The sequence below is a fragment of the Schistocerca americana genome, chromosome 10, assembly GCF_021461395.2.
Source record: "Schistocerca americana isolate TAMUIC-IGC-003095 chromosome 10, iqSchAmer2.1, whole genome shotgun sequence".
NCBI lineage: Eukaryota > Metazoa > Arthropoda > Insecta > Orthoptera > Acrididae > Schistocerca > Schistocerca americana.
In genome coordinates this window covers 54,980,785-55,003,472 of record NC_060128.1, presented here as the reverse complement: position 1 = coordinate 55,003,472, position 22,688 = coordinate 54,980,785, and the positions used below count along the sequence as shown (strand labels likewise).

Sequence of the window (22,688 nt, the reverse complement as noted above, 5' to 3'; positions counted from 1 at the left end):
TGGAGGCATGGTTGTCAGAGGGAAGCCAAATTTGGCTGCTTCATAACCTGGGTTGTGAGTAACTGAATCTCCTTTCCCTTCTTCCCTTTCTTTCCCCACTCTCCTCCCCGATGAAGGAACATTTGTCCTGAAAGCTAGGAACGTAAATTTTCGGTTCTGTTTTATGTGTATCTATCGGCTGTACTGAGCTGAGGTAAGTACTGGCCAGCCCCTCTATCTCTTTGTTAGTATTTGTTTCACATCTTTATATGAGATTTTCCATTAATCATTTAAACACTGTAAATTATTATACCTCCAAATTCTCACCCAAGCTATAATTCTGAAAATTTATCAGTATATATTTCAAAGTAACTAGTTTATTGGAAGTATTATTCAACATGTACACTATGTGATCAAAAGTATCCATACGCCCCCAAGAACATATGTTTTTTATATTAGGTGCATTGTGCTGCAACCTACTGCCAGGTACTCCATATCAGCAACGCCAGTAGTCATTGGACATCGTGAGAGAGCAGAATGGGGCTCTCCGCAGAACTCGTGGACTTTGAATGTGGTCAGGTGATTGGGTTTCACTTGTGTCATACGTCTATAAGTGAGATTTCCACACTCCTAAACATCTCTAGGTCCACTGTTTCTGATGTGATAGTGTAGTGGAAACGTGATGGGACACTTACAGCACAAAAGCGTACAGGCCAACCTCGTCTGTTGACTGACAGAGATGGTTGAAGAGGGTCATAATGTGACAGGCAGACATTTATCCAGACCATCACACACAGGAATTCCATACTGCATCAGGATGCATTGCAAGTACTATGATGGTTAGGCAGGAGGTGAGAAAACTTGGATTCCATGGTTGAGCACCTGCTCAAAAGCCACACATCATGCTGGTAAATGCCAAATGATGCCTCGTTTGGTGTAAGATGCATAAACATTGGATGACTGAACAGTGGAATAACGTTGTGTGGTGTGACGAATGACAATACCCAATGTGGCAATCCAATGGCAGTGTGTGGGTATGGTGAATGCCCAGTTAACATCATATGCTAGCGTGTCAAGCGCCAAGAGTAAAATTTGGAGGTGGGGGTGTTATGGTGTGGTTGTGTTTTTCATGGAGGGGGCTTGCACCCCTTGTTGTTTTGAGTGTCACTATCACAGCAAAGGCCTACATTGATGGTTTAAGCACCTTCTTGCTTCCCACTGTTGAAGAGCAATTTGGGGATGGTGATTGCATCTTTCAACACAAGCGAGCACCTGTTCATAATCCATGGCCTGCAGCGGAGTTGTTATGTGACAATAACATCCCTGTAATGGATTGGCCTGCACAGTGTTCTGACATGAATCCTACAGAACACCTTTGGGATTTTTGCAACGCTGACTTCGTGCCAGGCCTCACCAACCAACATCAATACCTCTCCTCAGTGCAGCACTCCTTGAAAAACGAGCTGCCATTCCCCAAGAAACCTTCCAGCACCTGATTAAATGTATGCCTTTGAGAGTCGAATCTGTAGTCAAGGTTAAGAGTGGGCCAACATCATATTTAATTCCAGCATTACCAATGGAGGGCACCACAAACTTTTAAGTCATTTTCAGCCAGGTGTCCAGATACTTTTGATCACATAGTGTATGATTCACAAAAACTACTTGCACTTCAAAATTTGATCCACTAATGATTCTCTGTTTTGCAAATCACATGTTTTATTTGAAAGCTTCTATTCCCCAATCTTCGTAAAGAACATCTTGTCTTTCCTACAAATGTTACCTGTCATTCAAAATTTTTTGTCATAAGCATTCCATAATTTTCGAATCTTAAAAATGCAATGCTTTCCAAAAGGCACTTGGGGTAGCCGTGCATCTGAGGCGTCTCGCCATGGTTCGTGTGGCTCCCCTCGTCGGAGGATAACCACCACCACCACCACCACCACCACCACCACCACCAACTTTCAATAATTCAGTGTCATCGCTCTGTAGCCATAATTTCTGTATTTCCAAAAATGTATAATTTTCCTATAATAAGGTTTTAGTTTATGAAATATTTCTATTCCAAAACTTGTGTTTCCAGAAAATTCTCGGCAGGCTTTGGAAATCCTAGTGCAACCTCCAGTTTCTATCTTGTAAAACAGAAACATTTTTTGTATCAAATTAAGGACATTTAACCAGTTGCTAAACAGCAAAGTAATGTCTTTGTTTAATGTGACTCTATAGTCTGCAGTTTTTCTGTCTTTCACATTAAAATCTACATCGTGATATCTTTATATTTAATACTTTATAATATCTGTGCTAAATACATCTTTCCATGTGTCATGCACGAACCTACACACAGTCTGCAGCTAGCATATGAAGAGCACAATTACTACACAACTACTGATCAGTCTGTTAATTTAGTTGGTCCACAGGCAGTCGTCAGTGGGTACAAGTGACATTAAGTTAGTTTTGCTCACAAGTTAAATGAAATGTGTGAATACTCGTGTATAGCTGATCATCACCATGACTGGTGACGAAAATATGTAACTGTAAGAACTGAATCTTATTGTGCTGTATAAAATTCACTTAAAATAGTTTCCGAGCTGAAACATTGGTCCGAAGGAGGTCATCTAGGTGCCCAAATCACATCAAGGTTATGTGGCAAGGAGCAGGAGCGGAGTTAGGAGTAAGGGGCGGGGGGGGGGGACGGGACGGGACAGAAGTGGCCGTGGTCCCATCGGGAGGGGTGGGTTCGGCGGGAAGGGGGGGGGGGGAGAGGGAGAGGGAGATAGTAGGGTCGGTGGGGGGCAGGGGAGGGGGGGGGGGAGAGAGAGAGAGAGAGAGAGAGGAGAGAGAGAGAGAGAGAGAGAGAGAGAGAGAGAGAGTAGGGTCGGTGGGGGGCGGGGGGGGGGAGGGGGAGGGAGAGGGAGAGGAGAGAGAGAGAGAGAGAGAGAGAGAGAGAGAGAGAGAGAGAGAGAGAGATAGTAGGGTCCGGGGGGGAGAGGTAGTAGGATCTGGGGGGGGGGGAGAGAGAGAGAGTAGGGTCCGGAGGGGGGGGGGGAGAGAGTAGGGTCCGGAGGGGGGGGGGGGGGAGAGAGAGTAGGGCCGGCGGGAGAGAGAGAGGCAGTGGGCTCGGCGGGAGAGAGAGAGGCAGTAGGGTCGGCGGGAGAGAGAGAGGCAGTAGGGTCGGCGGGAGAGAGAGAGGCAGTAGGGTCGGCGGGGAGAGAGAGAGGCAGTAGGGTCGGCGGGAGAGAGAGAGGCAGTAGGGTCGGCGGGAGAGAGAGAGGCAGTAGGGTCGGCGGGGAGAGAGAGAGGCAGTAGGGTCGGCGGGGAGAGAGAGAGGCAGTAGGGTCGGCGGGAGAGAGAGAGGCAGTAGGGTCGGCGGGAGAGAGAGAGGCAGTAGGGTCGGCGGGAGAGAGAGAGGCAGTAGGGTCGGCGGGAGAGAGAGAGGCAGTAGGGTCGGCGGGAGAGAGAGAGGCAGTAGGGTCGGCGGGAGAGAGAGAGGCAGTAGGGTCGGCGGGAGAGAGAGAGGCAGTAGGGTCGGCGGGAGAGAGAGAGGCAGTAGGGTCGGCGGGAGAGAGAGAGGCAGTAGGGTCGGCGGGAGAGAGAGAGGCAGTAGGGTCGGCGGGAGAGAGAGAGGCAGTAGGGTCGGCGGGAGAGAGAGAGGCAGTAGGGTCGGCGGGAGAGAGAGAGGCAGTAGGGTCGGCGGGAGAGAGAGAGGCAGTAGGGTCGGCGGGAGAGAGAGAGGCAGTAGGGTCGGCGGGAGAGAGAGAGGCAGTAGGGTCGGCGGGAGAGAGAGAGGCAGTAGGGTCGGCGGGAGAGAGAGAGGCAGTAGGGTCGGCGGGAGAGAGAGAGGCAGTAGGGTCGGCGGGAGAGAGAGAGGCAGTAGGGTCGGCGGGAGAGAGAGAGGCAGTAGGGTCGGCGGGAGAGAGAGAGGCAGTAGGGTCGGCGGGAGAGAGAGAGGCAGTAGGGTCGGCGGGAGAGAGAGAGGCAGTAGGGTCGGCGGGAGAGAGAGAGGCAGTAGGGTCGGCGGGAGAGAGAGAGGCAGTAGGGTCGGCGGGAGAGAGAGAGGCAGTAGGGTCGGCGGGAGAGAGAGGCAGTAGGGTCGGCGGGAGAGAGAGGCAGTAGGGTCGGCGGGAGAGAGAGGCAGTAGGGTCGGCGGGAGAGAGAGGCAGTAGGGTCTGCGGGAGAGAGAGTAGGGTCTGCGGGAGAGAGAGTAGGGTCGGCGGGAGAGAGAGTAGGGTCGGCGGGAGAGAGAGTAGGGTCGGCGGGAGAGAGAGTAGGGTCGGCGGGAGAGAGAGTAGGGTCGGCGGGAGAGAGAGTAGGGTCGGCGGGAGAGAGAGTAGGGTCGGCGGGAGAGAGAGTAGGGTCGGCGGGAGAGAGAGTAGGGTCGGCGGGAGAGAGAGTAGGGTCGGCGGGAGAGAGAGTAGGGTCGGCGGGAGAGAGAGTAGGGTCGGCGGGAGAGAGAGTAGGGTCGGCGGGAGAGAGAGTAGGGTCGGCGGGAGAGAGAGTAGGGTCGGCGGGAGAGAGAGTAGGGTCGGCGGGAGAGAGAGTAGGGTCGGCGGGAGAGAGAGTAGGGTCGGCGGGAGAGAGAGTAGGGTCGGCGGGAGAGAGAGTAGGGTCGGCGGGAGAGAGAGTAGGGTCGGCGGGAGAGAGAGTAGGGTCGGCGGGAGAGAGAGTAGGGTCGGCGGGAGAGAGAGTAGGGTCGGCGGGAGAGAGAGTAGGGTCGGCGGGAGAGAGAGTAGGGTCGGCGGGAGAGAGAGTAGGGTCGGCGGGAGAGAGAGTAGGGTCGGCGGGAGAGAGAGTAGGGTCGGCGGGAGAGAGAGTAGGGTCGGCGGGAGAGAGAGTAGGGTCGGCGGGAGAGAGAGTAGGGTCGGCGGGAGAGAGAGTAGGGTCGGCGGGAGAGAGAGTAGGGTCGGCGGGAGAGAGAGTAGGGTCGGCGGGAGAGAGAGTAGGGTCGGCGGGAGAGAGAGTAGGGTCGGCGGGAGAGAGAGTAGGGTCGGCGGGAGAGAGAGTAGGGTCGGCGGGAGAGAGAGTAGGGTCGGCGGGAGAGAGAGTAGGGTCGGCGGGAGAGAGAGTAGGGTCGGCGGGAGAGAGAGTAGGGTCGGCGGGAGAGAGAGAGAGAGAAGGGTCGTTTGTCATCCATTAAACTCATCAAAAGATCAAAGCCAATTGCAAAATGATTTAGACAAGATATCTGTACGGTGCAAAAAGTGGGAGTGAGCTGCAAAGGTCAAGTGTGAGGTCATCGACATGAGAACTAGAAGGAGTCTGTTAAATTTCACAAATTTAAAGGCTATCAATGCAACTAAATACCTAGGGATTATAATTGTGAACAACTTAAAACTGGAACAACCGCACAGAAAATGGTGTGGGGAAGGTGAAACCAAGATTCTGTTTTATTGGCAGAACACTTAAAAGATGCAATAAGTCTACTAAAGAGGCTGCCTACATTATCCTTGTCCTTCCTCTTCTGCAATACTGCTGTGTGGTATGGAGGAATGATCATTGCGATAAAACAGCGTGCACGGAAAGCGTTAAGTGTTCATTCGCTGGCATGCTATTCTCGAGTGGAACAGTACAGAAATAAGTCTGAAGGTGGTTCACATACGTGTGAATTGCAGAGTAATTGTGCAGATGCAGATTAGATCTACATGTAGGCAGCAAAATGTGAAAGTCTCCACAGTTAATTGAAGACAAAAGACTCAATATTTCATTCGGTGTTTGCGGCAGACAAGGATCGTAAGAAACGTGCCCGCACCCCCTCGCCAGCACGGCAGCCACCTACCACGACCAGAGCTCCTGCCGCACCTTCGCCGTGAACCTGTTGGCGAGGCACAGTGCGGCGCAGCCGCCAAAACCCACGTTGTACAGAAGCACGATCTCCATGTTGCCCAGCCACCGGATCTTCCCGAAGTCGCCCAGCAGGTCGAAGTTGGTGAAGCCTGCAGAACGACATAACGAGATACACCTCAGTGGCACTTTTTGAAATGACTACACATTTCCTTCGAAGTGCCGAGTTTTAGGAATGACACCAGTAATTATTAACAATTATCTCACCATTAAAATAATAATGAACTGTCTAATTCTCGGTCCCCCTGCTTTACAGCTGCCCTTCAAAACATTGTAAAGTAACAGCCAATGTTATGCAGTATTAGAGAACACAGTGCACACAACTACACACATCCAGTCGTATTAATGCGACCACCTGTCAAAAGCCCGAAAAACCACCTTTTGCAGTCCGGACACACAGGAAGAGATACGACGAGAGGCCGAGTCTACTCCAGGGCCGTGGCCACCTGCACTAGGTTCCTCGGTCGAGAATCCGTGGCGCAAAGAGCCAGAGCGACACTTCGGGCTCAAATTCGGCAAGTTCGGTGACCAGGGCAGAACGGCAAGCTCATTGTGGCGTCTTAAAAACACACGCGTACACTGCAAGCTGTGTGACACGTCCATTTTCCTACCAGTAGATGTCACTGTGCCGAGGAAAAACAAACTACACGTTGGGGTGCACACAGTCCCCACAGATAGGTACACAGCTGTGTCGATCCACTGTGCCTCCGATTGTGACGAGATCACCCGGGGAACGTTAGGAAAACATTCCACAGACCGTAACGCTCCCTCCTCCGGCCCGGGCTCCTTCGCTTTTAGACATTTCACACTGTACTCGCCAACGGCCGTCTCTCCGACAGATCGTAAAACACGATTCACCCGGAAAGGTCACCTACAGCTACTCTGTGGGCACCCACTTGCGGTAGTGGTGTGCAAATTCCAACCTTCACAGCAGTTAGCACCAGTGCACGAACCAGGTGCCTGCTGTGGAGGCCCATATGCAGCAATGGTCACCGGGGAGACGCTGCCGGTGACCCCTCAGTTCATCTGGGTGATCGACAGCTGCACGTCTATTCACCCGTACACATCTCCACAGCTGTCATTCACCCCTGTCGTCCATGGCCTGCAGTGCACCACAGTTGTGTGTGTGTCACTTTCGGACACTTCAATTTTGGCATAATACACGACATATGAGGCAGCACACTGGTTTATAAACTTAGTCATTTTGGAAATGCTACCACCTTTACCCCGAAAGCCGACGATCGCGGCCTTTCGAAATCTCTCAGTTTCCGCATTATGTCGACAGCTGCAGTTTTCTGCGTCAACCCGATGTGCTCTATATATCCTCCGAGTCTAACACTGCCTTCTGCCATCTGCAAGTGTCGACATCGGACATAGGCTGTGGTCACATTAATGTGGCTGGAATGTGTAGTATACAACCTGACACCCGTCTACAAGGTAAGTCTGAAACACTCAGTGCACGATCTCTTAAAATAAAGGAAACGAGATCTACAAACAAAATACCTTTACTGGCCCTCAAAGGAATTGCCATTAGCTTCGACACACTCGTGTCATCAGTTGTAAAGCTGTCGGAAACTGCCAGAAAAGGCTTTTCTGGAATCGTCTGAAGCACCAAGGTTACACGTAATGCCTGTGAAGTGCAAGGCTTTCAGGGCTAATATAAGGTGGAGACACAAGAAAAACTCTGACTCGTGCAAATCTGGAGAATATTCGACAACAGTCACCTCTTGTCGAGCGATAAAGTTGACGAGCAAACACTGTGTCCATACGACGACGTGTGATCGCAGTACTTCGAGCAATTAAACAAGAAATGTTTACCGAAAGTTTTTGACAGCTTTACAACAGATGTTGGATGCATGTTGCTACTAATAGTGATCACACTGAAGAAAACTAAAGGTATTTTGTTTTTAGCCCTTATTTCCTTTATTTTTCGAGACCAATCACCCAAAGGTTTGAGGTGCACCTTTTATACTCGTATTTCATATTTGCTATTTATCTTTTAACATTTGCACTGTCTTTTAGTTCTTTTGTATAGATATGCCTCAGTTTCGATTACTTTTTTGTAATTTTTCTTCCATTTATAATCTCAAATCAGCAAGTAGACAAACTAGTAACGTCAATCCATAATCTGCAAATATCGAGGTGTGCATTATTAATGTCACTTAAATTTTACAACTTCCCCCCCCCCCCCCCCCGCCCCCCCCCCCAAAAAAAAGAAAAAGATCAGTTTTGTAAAAGTCATATTTGCTGAAAAATTTTAACACATTAATCAATCTTCACATTTAAGACAATGATAAAGCTCTCAGTAAGTAAGAAAAATGTTAAATAGAGAAGTGTGAGACCTAAGTGTGGGAGTTCTGGTAATTTTGCCAACAGAAGGGAAAGCTTAACAAAACATTATGATTGTAATTATGCTTACTAAAAAGTCAAGAAGTATGTAATAGCAAGCTGCTGTGACATTATTTGGACTATAGGAGCTTAATTATGTCAAGTTGTGACAGAGAAAAGAGTAAGGTAACTGTCAAAGTTTAACAAACAAATGCAGCTGCAACCACGTGAATTACTTCAAAACAGATTTTAGTTGGTAATACTTGTTGAGTTTCATAATGGAGCAAATTGGCCTTTAATGTGTGTATATTAGAATTAGTGACTGGAGAGAAATGTGAAATTAACTGTGACACTTGCAATGAATAAGTGCAGAAATCTGAAGTTTTAATTAGGTTATTTCTTTGAGTTAAAGACTCCACAACTAGTTTATTTAACATGTAAGTTAAGTATAGTTTTTACTATTGTTCTAATGATTTTTAAACAATAAAGTCATAACCCACACAATAACTGGAGAAAACTAAGTCTCAACTAACATACATATATTTTTGTAATGCAGAAAGTATCACAACAAAAACAAACACCTCCAAATGCACCCCTGTTTACAAATTTTCTTACAGTTTCCTCTGGCAAAGACCATATTATTTCAAATTCTGTTTTTCTTTGAGATATATCAACAGCCCTATATTCCCCTGTTATTCTTTGGTGAGCTTGCTTTCATTGTCTCACAACCACTTGTCCTTTCCTCAGAGTTTCGTTCAAAAATGTTATTTGCTGTATTTCTTCTCTATAAGGTGACATATGAAGCAGCTTTCACAGTATGAGATAACCAACTCTTTCAGCTTTTTTCCGTTTCTCTGAACCAGACTATTTGACTTTGTTTCAGAAAGTAAGCAAACATTCATTGGACACCTCTGAGTGCTCTCACATCACATTTTCATAGGAAGTAATCATCCTAATATGAACGGCATGTTTAGCACAGTTACACACTGATTCCTTCTCCTTTGCTCTCAGTTTTGATAGAAAACATAAGAGAGCCTCTTCAATCTCTTCCTTCTTTTGTCTGAATTATTTCGACAGTATTTCTATGATTCACTGGTGAGATATTCCACCGACAGCACAGCTTTTTATTCGACAACAGTAAATTAGTATTTGAGTTTGGTATATATGGACACTGCCATTTGTTTGGCCAAATAGTATCCCATTTTTCAACTAATTGTTCATTCACTTTAGGGTCCCTTACTTTATTCTTAACAACAACAACATTGGAACTCCAACTGCAGACCTCCTGGGTGAATGAGACACTAATTGCACACTGTGTGATGCGGAAATAAATTGCACAAATTTATTAACAACTATGCCTCAACAAATAATAAAAATAAAAAGGCTTTTGAAAACTGTTAAATTCTCAGGTATATGGATACATGAATGATAAAGACACAAAATACCACATGAAGAACTCACATGGGGCTTATTTAATGGACACTGATAAATTCTCAGGTATGTGGATACACGAATGATAAAAGACCCACAATACCACATGACAATCTCAATGGACGATTTAATGGATATCTTTGATGGGAAGTGAAGTAATGTTAGATGATGAATAAAACTAAGAATGAGTTCACTGAATTAGTTAATAACTGTAATCTTCAATTAACAAAGTTTCAATGCCCACCCAGAAAGTAAATTACTTGAGAGAGAGAGAGAGAGAGAGAGAGAGAGAGAGAGAGAGAGAGAGAGAGAGAGAGAGAAACAAACATGGCATGTGGCTGTATAACAACTAAACAGACACTCATGAACCATTTATGCGCTCCAAGAAAAAAAGAAAAATGTGATATATGTAAAACAAAGCAAACAGAAATAGGAAAGCAAATATGAAACGAGAAGTAGAAGTATTAAAATGACTTACTGAACCAGATAGCACAACACCATACACAAACTGAGTCCCACTGAACAAACCAGCTTGCAAATATCTTTTTTTTTTTTTTTGGGCGGGTGGTGGTGGTGGTGGTGGTGGTGGTGGTGGTGTGGGGGGGGGGGGGGGGGGGGGAAGAAGCAGGAGGAGGAGTGAACCAGCCCATTATGGTCACAGTACACTTACTTACTGAACACGCCTTGTATCTAGTGAATGGATTACGGCAAATGCCCAAAGTGCACAAGACATTTTCAACAAAAAATACTTTTTCATAAATATCAAAATTCATTATTAGAACTCTGTCATAAAACCAGTGTGTGTGTGTGTGTGTGTGTGTGTGTGTGTACACGTCTGAGGTCTTGTCTTCTCTCAGAGTTGTTTACTAGCAGAAACCAAAGAAAAGAGAGAAAGATCTGACACACAACACTGGCTCCAAACTATAAAAATGGATCTATATTCAAGATATTTCAACAAGAAATACAGGATGTCCCAGGACAAGTGGTCAATATTCAGGGATGCGATAGGAACGATCATTCGAAGCACAAAAAAAATCTAGTAAACATGGGCTCTCAACTCCATACTTTAAGAGCTATGAGCACTTCATCTTCATTACTGAGAAATTCATCTTTTCTACTGATCAAAGCTCTTAAGGTATGTGTTTTAGAGCCAATGTTTAATAGAGTTTTTTTGTTTTGAATGATCCTTCCTGTCATTTCCCTGAATACTGACTGCTCCAGTTGTGAAACTTTGTATATTCTAAAATTAGAATGAATGACTCAAAATAGATGCAATTTGCCGTCAACATTATTGATTCACAACTGAAGAAGGAACATCTCAGTGCACAGATGTCAAGAAAAATCTTGAAAGAACAGGTATAAGACCATAAGACACACAAAGCAACTGCAGTTGCACTTGGGCTTTCTGAGAGGGGAAATGGACAACTGGTAGCACACGATCAAATCGATGCTGTGCTGGACACTACCCTTTAAGAAAGCAAATCTGGCTTAGTAGTAGTAGTGGTAGTAGTAGTAGTAGTAGTAGTAGTAGATGATGTGGTCTTCAGTATCCTACTCTATCCTGTGCAAGCCTCTATCTCTGAATAACTACTGCAGCACTACCAAATCTGCATACTGAATTCATCTCTCGGTATCCCTCTACAATTTTTACCCCTCACGCTTCCGTACAGTACTAAATTGGTAGTCCCTTCGTGCCTGAGAATATGTCCCGTCAACCGATCCCTTCTTCCAGTCGTGTACTACAAAGTTCTTTTTCCCCTATCTGATTCAGTAATTCCTCATTAGTTATTCAATATACCAATCTAATCTTCTGTAGCACCACATTCGCTTCTTGCCCAAGTTCCGTATCTTACACTTTCACACTGTTGACATCTTTCATTTTATACCCTCTCTTCTTTAACCATTATCAGTTATTTTGCTACCCAAGCAGCAAAACTGATCATCTGCTTTCAGTGCCTCATTTCCTAATCCAGTTCTATCAGAGTAAATTGATTTAAATAGACTACATTCCATTAACCTTTATTTTTACTTTTGTCAATATTCATCTCAAAACATTTTATCGAGGTGGTAATGACACTGTTCACCTGTTCTCTCGAGTCCTTTGCCACCTCGAACAGAATTACAATGTCATCAGCAAATTGTTAAGTTTTTATTATCTGTCCCTGAACCTTAAGTCACTGTCCACATCTATACTGTGTTTCCATCACAGCTTGCTTGATGTTCAGACTGAATAATACCAGAAACCTCTACAACTCTATCCCACTCCCTGCTTATCTACATTTACATCTACAGCCACTCTCTGCAGACAACCTAAGTATGTGGCAGACTGTATGGCCCACTGAATCAGTTATTACAATTTCTTCCCTTTCCATTCATATATGGAATGTGAGAAGAATGGTGGTTTAAATACCTCTCTGTGTGCTGTAGTTAATCTAATTTTGTCCTCACGATCCCTACGTGAGTGGTACGTAGGGGGCCAATTATATTACTAGCGTCGTCATTTAATTCTGGTTCTTTAAGCTTTGTACGTAGGCTTTCCCAGGATAGTTTAAGTCCATCTTCACGAGTCAGCCACATCAATTTCTTCAGCATCTCTGTGACACTCTCCCACGGATCAAACAAACCTTTGTCCATTTGTGCTGCCCTTCTCTGTATACATTCAGTATATTCTGCTACTCTTATTTGGTTCACGTGCCACACACTTGAACAACATTCTAGAATGGGTTGCACGAGTGATTTGCAAGCAATCTCCTTTGTACACTGATTACACTTCCCTAGTATTCGACCAATAAATCGAAGTCTACCGACTGCTTTACCCACGACTGAGGCTACGCGATTGTTCCACTTCGTGTGCCTACTAAGTGTTACACCCGGGTATTTGTATGCGTCGAGCGATTCAAACTGTAACTCACCGATATTACGGTCGTAGGACACTACTTTTTTGTTTTGTGAAGTGCTCAGCTTTACATTTCTGTAATTTAAAACAAGTTGCCAATATCTGCACCATTTTGAAATCGTATAAAGATTGGCACAAATATTTATGCTTCCTCTATCAGACAGTACTTCATTATTGGTAACTTTTTTTTTTTTCGGTTTGGTTTTAGGGCGCAAAACTGATATGGTCATTAGCGCCCGGTCCGTGACTTAGGAAACAAAAAACCGGAAATGGAAACCAGCAGCAATGGGAACGAAAGTCATAAAATTTGAGAAATAAAAGCAGAAGGAAGGCTTAAAAATCCACTACAGAAAGGGGTTGGTTGTCCCCAAAAAAAGCTTCAAATGACTGACGTCATTTCACTGTCACTAATAAACTGTAGAACGCGGTCAGCTGAGCGCGTGTCATCTGCTAAAATCGACAATAGATCAGGCGACAGCTGTAGACGGGAGCGTAACGGATTAAAATAGAGGCACTCAATTAAAAGGTGTCTTACCGTCCGTAGCTGAGAGCAGTGGGGAAAGAGTGGGGGAGGATCGCCGCTTAAAAGATGTCGATGGCTAAAAAGACAGTGCCCTATCCGAAGTCTAGTTAAAATGATCTCCTCCCGACGAAGCTTTCAGGAGGAAGAGGTCCAAGCACAAGGAAGACCTTTGACGTCCCGCAATTTATTATGGGGAAGTGTCGACCAATGCGCGTGCCATAAACGAACAACTCTGCGACATAAAACGCTCCGTAGATCGGTGAAGGGAATCGATTGAATAGCTGGCCAAGGAAGAGAGACTGCAGCCTTGGCCACTATATTGGCCGCCTCATTCCCACAGATACCAGCATGTCCCGGGAGCCAGAGGAACGCCACCGAGACGCCCCCCCAGGTGGAGCAAGCGCAGACAGTCCTGAATCCGGTGGACCAGAGGGTGCACAGGGTAAAGAGCTTGGAGACTGACAAGAGAGCTGAGAGAATCTGAGCAGATAACGTACTGTATCCGCTGATGGCGGCGGATGTAGTGGACAGCCTGGAGAACAGCGTAAAGCTCCGCAGTATAAACCGAACACTGGTCAGGAAGCCAAAAGTGATTTGGGATGTCGCCAACAATATAGGCACTCCCTACACCTAACGATGTTTTCGAGCCGTCGGTGTAAATAAATGTGGCGTCCGTCATTTGTGCACATAGAGCAGCAAATGCCCGACGATAAACAAGTGAAGGGGTACCATCCTTGGGAAATCGACAAAGGTCTCGGAGCAGGCAGATCCGGGGACGGAGCCAAGGCGGTGCTGTACCCCAAGTTGTCAAGAAGGTTTTAGGAAAGCGGAAGGAAAGAGAATGGAGCAGTTGACGGAAGCGGACTCCCGGTGGTAGTAGGGAGGAGGGGCGGCCTGCATACCCTACATCAAAGGAGGCGTCGAAAAAAATGTCATGGGCTGGATTAGCAGGCATGGAAGACAGATGGCTAGCATAACAACTCAGAAGGACTGCTCGCCGATTGGACAGTGGAGGTTCAGCAGTCTCAGCACAAAGGCTTTCCACAGGGCTGGTGTAAAATGCTCCAGACACTAAACGTAATCCACGGTGGTGGATAGAGTCGAGACGCCGAAGAACAGACGGCCGAGCAGAGGAGTACACTATGCTTCCATAGTCCAATTTCGAGTGCACTAAGGCGCGATAAAGGCGGAGAAGGACCACTTGGTCCACTCCCCAGGAGGTACCATTCAGGACACGGAGGGTGTTGAGGGATCGCAGACAGCGAGCCGAAAGATAGAAAACGTGGGAGGACCAGCACAGTTTTCTGTCAAACATAAGACCCAAGAATTTAGCGACGTCTGAAAACGGAAGGTTGACAGGTCCTAGATGTAAGGAGGGTGGAAGAAACTCCTTTCGTCGCCAAAAATTAACACAAACGGTCTTACTGGGAGAAAAACGGAAGCCGGTTTCGGTGCTCCAAGAGTGGAGGCAATCGAGACATCCTTGAAGACGTCGTTCAAGAAGGCTTGTCCGTTCAGAGCTGTAGTAGATCGCAAAATCGTCCACAAAAAGGGAGCCCGAGACATCAGGAAGGAGACAATCCATAATTGGATTTATGGCGATGGCAAAAAGTACAACACTCAGCACGGAGCCCTGGGTTACCTCGTTTTCTTGGGAGAAAGTACGGGAGAGAGTAATGTTCACCCGCACCCTAAATGTGCGCTCTGCCATAAATTCGCGAAGAAAAAGGGGCAGCCGGCCTCGAAAGCCCTAAGAGAACAGTGTGCGGAGGATGCCTGTCCTCCAACAGGTATCGTATGCTCTCTCCAGATCAAAAAATATTGCTACCGTTTGGCGTTTCCGGAGAAAATTGTTCATGATATAAGTGGAGAGAGCAACAAGATGGTCAACTGCAGAACGATATTGTCGGAATCCGCATTGGGCAGGTGTTAAAAGACTGCGGGATTCCAGCCACCAAGCTAAATGGTAATTCACCATACGCTCCAAAACCTTACAGACACTACTCGTGAGAGAAATGGGGCGATAGCTAGAGGGGAGATGTTTGTCCCTTCCAGGTTTCGGAACGGGAACGACGATAGCTTCCCACCATCGTCTGGGAAAAGTACTGTCGGTCCAAATTCGATTATAAAGGCGAAGGAGGTAACGCAGACTATGGGTTGATAAATGCAGTAACATTTGGACATGGAGACCATCCGGTCCCGGGACGGAGGAGCGAGAAGAAGAGAGGGCATGTTGGAGTTCCCGCATGGAGAAAATAGTATTGTAGCTTTCGTGATTTTGAGAGGAGAAAGCAAGATGTCGCACTTCCGCTGCACGTTTCTTCGGGAGAAACGCTGGCGGGTAATTTGAAGAGCTCGAAATCTCAGCAAAGTGCTGATCCAATGAGTTAGAAATTGCGACGGGGTCCACTAAGGTATCATGCGCCACAGTGAGCCCAGAGACCGGGGAGAAACTAGGCGCGCCTGAGAACCGTCGAAGCTGACTCCAAACTGCCAGGGAGGGAGTGAAGGTGTTAAATGAGCTAATAAAGAATTTCCAGCTTGCCTTCTTGCTATCGCGGATGACGCGACGGCATCGCGCACGGAGCTGCTTATAGCGGATACAGTTGGCCAAAGTAGGATGGTGACGGAAAATGCGAAGAGCACGTTGCCGCTCACGTATTGCGTCATGGCATGCCTCGTTCCACCAAGGAACTGGGGGGCGCCGGGGCAATTCGGAGGTGCGTGGTATTGAACGTTCCGCAGCTGTAAGAATAACGTCGGTAATATGTGTGACCTCATCGTCGACGCTGGGAAAGTGACGGTCATCGAATGTCGCTAGAGACGAAAAAAGTGGCCAATCGGCTTGGGAAAACTTCCAGCGTCGCGGGCGCATGTAGGGCAGTTGAGGCTGCAGTCTAAGGACACATGGAAAGTGGTCACTCGAGTGTGTATCATCAAGGGCGAACCATTCGAAGCCCCGAGCTAGCGGAACAGTACCGACCGAAAGGTCCACATGAGAAATTTGTCGTGGAGGCTGACAAAAATGTAGGGACCCCAGTGTTAAGGCAAACTAGATCCGCTTGGTGGAAGACGTCTAGCAATAGTGAGCTACGTGGACAAGGATGTGGACATCCCCAAAGCGGGTGGTGGGCATTGAAGTCCCCAACCAGCAAATAGGGGGGTGGAAGCTGACCAAGAAGATGAAGGAGATCAGCTCGTGCCATTGGTGTGGACGATGGAATGTATACAGTACAAAGAGAAAAAGTATATCCAGAAAGGGAAAGACGGACAGCGACAGCTTGGAAGAAAGTGTTTAAGTGGATTGGGTGATAATGGAGAGTATCATGGAGAAGAATCATGAGTCCTCCATGGGCTGGAGTGCCTTCAACAGAAGGGAGATCAAATCGGACGGACTGAAAATGGGGGAGAACAAAGTGGTCATGGTGACGCAGCTTTGTTTCCTGAAGACAGAAGATGACCGGCGAGTAGGATTGTAAGAGGATAGACAATTCATCCCGATTGGCTCGAATGACTCGAATGCCGCGGATATTCCAGTGGACAATGGACATAGGGTGAACAGAAAATGGAGGAATGTGACCAAGGGTGCTGTCAACTCAACGACTGCTCAGAGCTTGCGACCGACAGCATGGAATGGCATTCAGCCGAAGGCAGAAGATCCTGATCCATAGGTTGGTCAGGAGCAGCTCCTGCCACCAGCGATCGGCCGGTTGACCGGCCACCAGCAGTGCGCCTCGGCGACACAGAAGATGGCCGAGGGCGATTTCCGCCAGGTGGTGCTGTAGATGGGACACGCCTTGGCGGAGAAGGAGAGGAACTGGGTTTCTTTGTAGCCTTCTTGGAAGTATGATGTTTAGATGAAGGAGGAACCGATGGCTGTGAAGTTGCGGTACGAAAATACTCTTCACGAGTATGCTCTTTTTTTGAAGACTTGGTGTCTGACTTTTGGGCTCAAGATTTAGCAGAACCCGACAAAGAGTGAGCCAGAGAGTGGGCAGGCGAAATGGTGAGGTTGAATGAGTGATCTTTGAGCTGGCCGATCTGACGACCGTGGCACTAAAGGTGAGGTCGCAAGTCTGCGTGGCCGCCTCCTTTGTTGGCCGAGGAGAAGCAAGGACAGTGCTGTATTTTCCTGTCTGAGGCACGGTGGGCTGTCGACTGGCGAATAATTTTCGAGCAGCAAAGGTCGACACCTTTTCCTTCACCCTTATTTCCTGGATGAACTTTTCGTCCTTAAAAATGGGGCAATCTCGAGAGGAAGCAGCGTGGTCACCCATACAGTTGATGCAGCGAGGGGATGGAGGTGGACAAGCACCCTCATGGGCATCCTTGCCACACGTAACACATTTGGCCGGATTGGAACAGGACTGGCTGGTGTGATTGAACCGCTGACATCGATAGCAACGCGTAGGGTTTGGGACATAAGGGCGAACGGAAATTATCTCATAGCCTGCTTTGATTTTCGATGGGAGTTGAACTTTGTCAAATGTCAAGAAGACAGTGCGGGTTGGAGTGATGTTCATGTCAACCCTTTTCATAACCCCATGAACAGCCGTTACGCCCTGGTCAGACAGGTAGTGCTGAATTTCGTCGTCAGACAATCCATCGAGGGAGCGTGTATAAACGACTCCACGCGAGGAATTTAAGGTACGGTGCGTTTCCACCCGGACAGGGAAGGTGTGAAGCAGAGAAGTACGCAGCAATTTTTGTGCCTGGAGGGCACTGTTTGTTTCTAACAACAGGGTGCCATTCCGTAATCTGGAACAAGACTTTACAGGACCTGCAATTGCATCGACACCTTTCTGAATAATGAAAGGGTTGACCGTGGAGAAGTCGTGACCTTCGTCAGACCGAGAAACAACAAGGAACTGTGGCAACGATGGAAGAACTGTCTGTGGCTGAGACTCAGTGAACTTACGCTTGTGAGCAGACATAGTGGAAGGTGAGGAAACCATTGCGGAAGAATCCCCCATGATTACCGGCGTCTCCAATGGCGCGCTCCTCCCTTGTGGGGTCCCTCACTGAGGGCACTCCCGCCTTAGGTGATTGTTCACACCTCAGGTCACACCTCCCGACAAACGGACGGAGGGACCAATTGGCACTTTCGGAAGGTATCAGCTCGGGTAATCACCCCTCCCTGGGCCTGGCCGTTACCAGGGGGTACGTACGTGTCCTACCTGTCTACCCGGGGCGGGGAATTACGCGTTACCCCGTCACCGGCTACGCATGGAAGTGCGTGGGTCGGCCTTCAGACACGCACAGGGAGGAAAAAAGAGAAAGGGAAAGGAAAGAAGAGGGGTCTCAAACGCCGCAGCGGAGAAAAGGGCAAGGAGAAGAGGGAAGGAAAAGAGGACAGAGGAAGGACGAAGACTTGCAAGTGTAGAAAGCAAGGAATTTGGAACAGTTTCGAGCATCCGTCTCCGGACGTTGGCACAAACCATACTCCCACAGGGGGAGAAAGGGAAGGAAAGAGCCAGCGGTGAGGGGGGGGGGGGGGGGCGAAGATGGGGAACGGGGAAGGATGCGGAAAGGGAAGGTATGCAGCCCGGAAAGGAAGGAGGGCCACATGAGCTCGGGGTCCCGAGCTCGCTACGCACGTGTCCACAAAAGAGTTGTGGACCCCCTGGGGGGATTGGTAACTGTGTCACGTGCAAAAAGTCTGAGGCTACCTACTATTAATTTTGTTCACAAAGTCACTGATATACAACACAAACAGCAAGGGTTCGAAAATACTTTCCCGGTGCACACCTGTAATTGCTTCTACATCTGATAATTTTCCATCTACATTTCAGTTAAAAGAAAAGTCAATAAATGAGAATAAGTGTTACAATGGGTCCAAGGTCTCAAATCGAGCAGAAAGCAGTCAATCGAGAACTCTTTACAGTTTGCACCCACCGGAAGCTTTTCCACAGAGTACGTTCTCGTTCTCTCGGGGAACCCTACAGTGACAATACGGTGCCCGATTTGGGTTTCATCGATCACAAACTTTTTCGTAGTGTTTTATGCTCACATCGGCCAGGCCGTAAAGACCGTTACAACTAGCCTGTACAAATGAATTAACACAACTATATTCTGATCACAGAGTGTAACAGCTGAGAAAATTAGAAATCAAATCACTACAATAATAGGTCGATTAAATGTTAAGCAAGAATGTAAATATAAAATGCAAATTGCTCCCCATACATTAAATATGCACGAAATTCTGAAACTATCAATTTGTTGTGGAAGGATGGCTCTGAGCACAATGGGACGTAACTACTGAGGTCATCAGTCCACGGAATGATGGATATGTCTGATAATATCAGAATAATTATGTGATTACCATAAATCACTTTCATTAAAATTCCAGTATCACAGTGACCATTACATTCTAATTTATTTGTGGTCCGAGAAGAAATAGAGTGGGGTCATAGCCGAGGTAGCTGAAATGTTTGGCGTTTCGAAAGGCACCGAATCAAAGATTTATATTTCACAATGGGAAACTGGAGGAATACTGTCCGATAAGTTGCAGCAGAGACGGGAGTGAGTGTCAAGTGACCGCGACAGGTGCTCGTCGAAGAGAATTGTGACAAAAAATAAGATGGCAACAGCTTTTGTAGTCACCGCAGAACCGACTGCCGCACAAGCAAACTCTGTCGGGACTAAAGTGGCACGCGAAGGGAGCTCTGTAAGCAGGGACTTGCAGGACAAGCCGGAGTTACAAAACCGTCTAACATCTACATCTACATCTACATTGATACTCCGCAAGCCACCCAACGGTGTGTGGCGGAGGGCACTTTACGTGCCACTGTCATTACCTCCCTTTCCTGTTCCAGTCGCGTATGGTTCGCGGGAAGAACGACTGTCTGAAAGCCTCCGTGCGCGCTCTAATCTCTCTAATTTTACATTCGTGATCTCCTCGGGAAGTATAAGTAGGGGGAAGCAATATATTCGATACCTCATCCAGAAACGCACCCTCTCGAAACCTGGCGAGCAAGCTACACCGCGATGCAGAGCGCCTCTCTTGCAGAGTCTGCCACTTGAGTTTATTAAACATCTCCGTAACGCTATCACGGTTACCAAATAACCCAGTGACGAAACGCGCCGCTCTTCTTTGGATCTTCTCTATCTCCTCCGTCAACCCGACCTGGTACGGATCCCACACTGATGAGCAATACTCAAGTATAGGTCGAACGAGTGTTTTGTAAGCCACCTCCTTTGTTGATGGACTACATTTTCTAAGCACTCTCCCAATGAATCTCAACCTGGTACCCGCCTTACCAACAATTAGTTTTATATGATCATTCCACTTCAAATCGTTCCGCACGCATACTCCCAGATATTTTACAGAAGTAACTCCTACCAGTGTTTGTTCCGCTATCATATAATCATACAATAAAGGATCCTTCTTTCTATGTATTCGCAATACATTACATTTGTCTATGTTAAGGGTCAGTTGCCACTCCCTGCACCAAGTGCCTATCCGCTGCAGATCTTCCTGTATTTCGCTACAATTTTCTAATGCAGCAACTTCTCTGTATACTACAGCATCATCCGCGAAAAGCCGCATGGAACTTCCGACACTATCTACTAAGTCATTTATATATATTGTGAAAAGCAATGGTCCCATAACACTCCCCTGTGGCACGCCAGAGGTTACTTTAACGTCTGTAGACGTCTCTCCATTGATAACAACATGCTGTGTTCTGTTTGCTAAAAACTCTTCAATCCAGCCACACAGCTGGTCTGATATTCCGTAGGCTCTTACTTTGTTTATCAGGCGACAGTGCGGAACTGTATCGAACGCCTTCCGGAAGTCAAGAAAAATAGCATCTACCTGGGAGCCTGTATCTAATATTTTCTGGGTCTCATGAACAAATAAGGCGAGTTGGGTCTCACACGATCGCTGTTTCCGGAATCCATGTTGATTCCTACATAGTAGATTCTGGGTTTCCAGAAATGACATGATACGCGAGCAAAAAACATGTTCTAAAATTCTACAAGAGATCGACGTAAGAGATATAGGTCTATAGTTTTGCGCATCTGCTCGACGACCCTTCTTGAAGACTGGGACTATCTGTGCTCTTTTCCAATCATTTGGAACCCTCCGTTCCTCTAGAGACTTGCGGTACACGGCAGTTAGAAGGGGGGCAAGTTCTTTCGCGTACTCTGTGTAGAATCGAATTGGTATCCCGTCAGGTCCAGTGGACTTTCCTCTATTGAGTGATTCCAGTTGCTTTTCTATTCCTTGGACACTTATTTCGATGTCAGCCATTTTTTCGTTTGTGCGAGGATTTAGAGAAGGAACTGCAGTGCGGTCTTCCTCTGTGAAACAGCTTTGGAAAAAGGTGTTTAGTATTTCAGCTTTACGCGTGTCATCCTCTGTTTCAATGCCATCATCATCCCGTAGTGTCTGGATATGCTGTTTCGAGCCACTTACTGATTTAACGTAAGACCAGAACTTCCTAGGATTTTCTGTCAAGTCGGTACATAGAATTTTACTTTCGAATTCAATGAACGCTTCACGCATAGCCCTCTTTACGCTAACTTTGACATTGTTTAGCTTCTGTTTGTCTGAGAGGTTTTGGCTGCGTTTAAACTTGGAGTGGAGCTCTCTTTGCTTTCGCAGTAGTTTCCTAACATTGTTGTTGTACCACGGTGGGTTTTTCCCGTCCCTCACAGTTTTACTCGGCACGTACCTGTCTAAAACGCATTTTACGATTGCCTTGAACTTTTTCCATAAACACTCAACATTGTCAGTGTCGGAACAGAAATTTTCGTTTTGATCTGTTAGGTAGTCTGAAATCTGCCTTCTATTACTCTTGCTAAACAGATAAACCTTCCTCCCTTTTTTTATATTCCTATTAACTTCCATATTCAGGAATGCTGCAACGGCCTTATGATCACTGATTCCCTGTTCTGTACATACAGATTCGAAAAGTTCGGGTCTGTTTGTTATCAGTAGGTCCAATATGTTATCTCCACGAGTCGGTTCTCTGTTTAATTGCTCGAGGTAATTTTCGGATAGTGCACTCAGTATAATGTCACTCGATGCTCTGTCCCTACCACCCGTCCTAAACATCTGAGTGTCCCAGTCTATATCTGGTAAATTGAAATCTCCACCTAAGACTATAACATGCTGAGAAAATTTATGTGAAATGTATTCCAAATTTTCTCTCAGTTATTCTGCCACTAATGCTGCTGAGTCGGGAGGTCGGTAAAAGGAGCCAATTATTAACCTAGTTCGGTTGTTTAGTGTAACCTCCACCCATAATAATTCGCAGGAACTATCCACTTCTACTTCACTACAGGATAAACTACTACTAACAGCGATGAACACTCCACCACCGGTTGCATGCAATCTATCCTTTCTAAACACCGTCTGTACCTTTGTAAAAATTTCGGCAGAATTTATCTCTGGCTTAAGCCAGCTTTCTGTACCTATAACGATTTCAGCTTCGGTGCTTTCTATCAGCGCTTGAAGTTCCGGTACTTTACCAACGCAGCTTCGACAGTTGACAATTACAATACCGATTGCTGCTTGGTCCCCGCATGTCCTGACTTTGCCCCGCACCCGTTGAGGCTGTTGCCCTTTCTGTACTTGCCCAAGGCCATCTAACCTAAAAAACCGCCCAGCCCACGCCACACAACCCCTGCTACCCGTGTAGCCGCTTGTTGCGTGTAGTGGACTCCTGACCTATCCAGCGGAACCCGAAA

General features: G+C 46.9%; 1 protein-coding gene across 2 annotated transcripts in view; it reads right to left on the bottom strand.

Annotated features, from left to right (window-relative positions):
- Positions 1-22,688, bottom strand: part of LOC124552230 (protein Lilipod) — a 370,834-nt gene that overhangs the window by 40,251 nt on the left and 307,895 nt on the right. For both annotated transcript variants that reach the window (XM_047126502.1, XM_047126503.1), the window contains exon 10: positions 5,750-5,906. In XM_047126502.1, the coding sequence (XP_046982458.1) occupies positions 5,750-5,906 (157 nt within the window). The remainder of the gene's footprint in view (positions 1-5,749; positions 5,907-22,688) is intronic.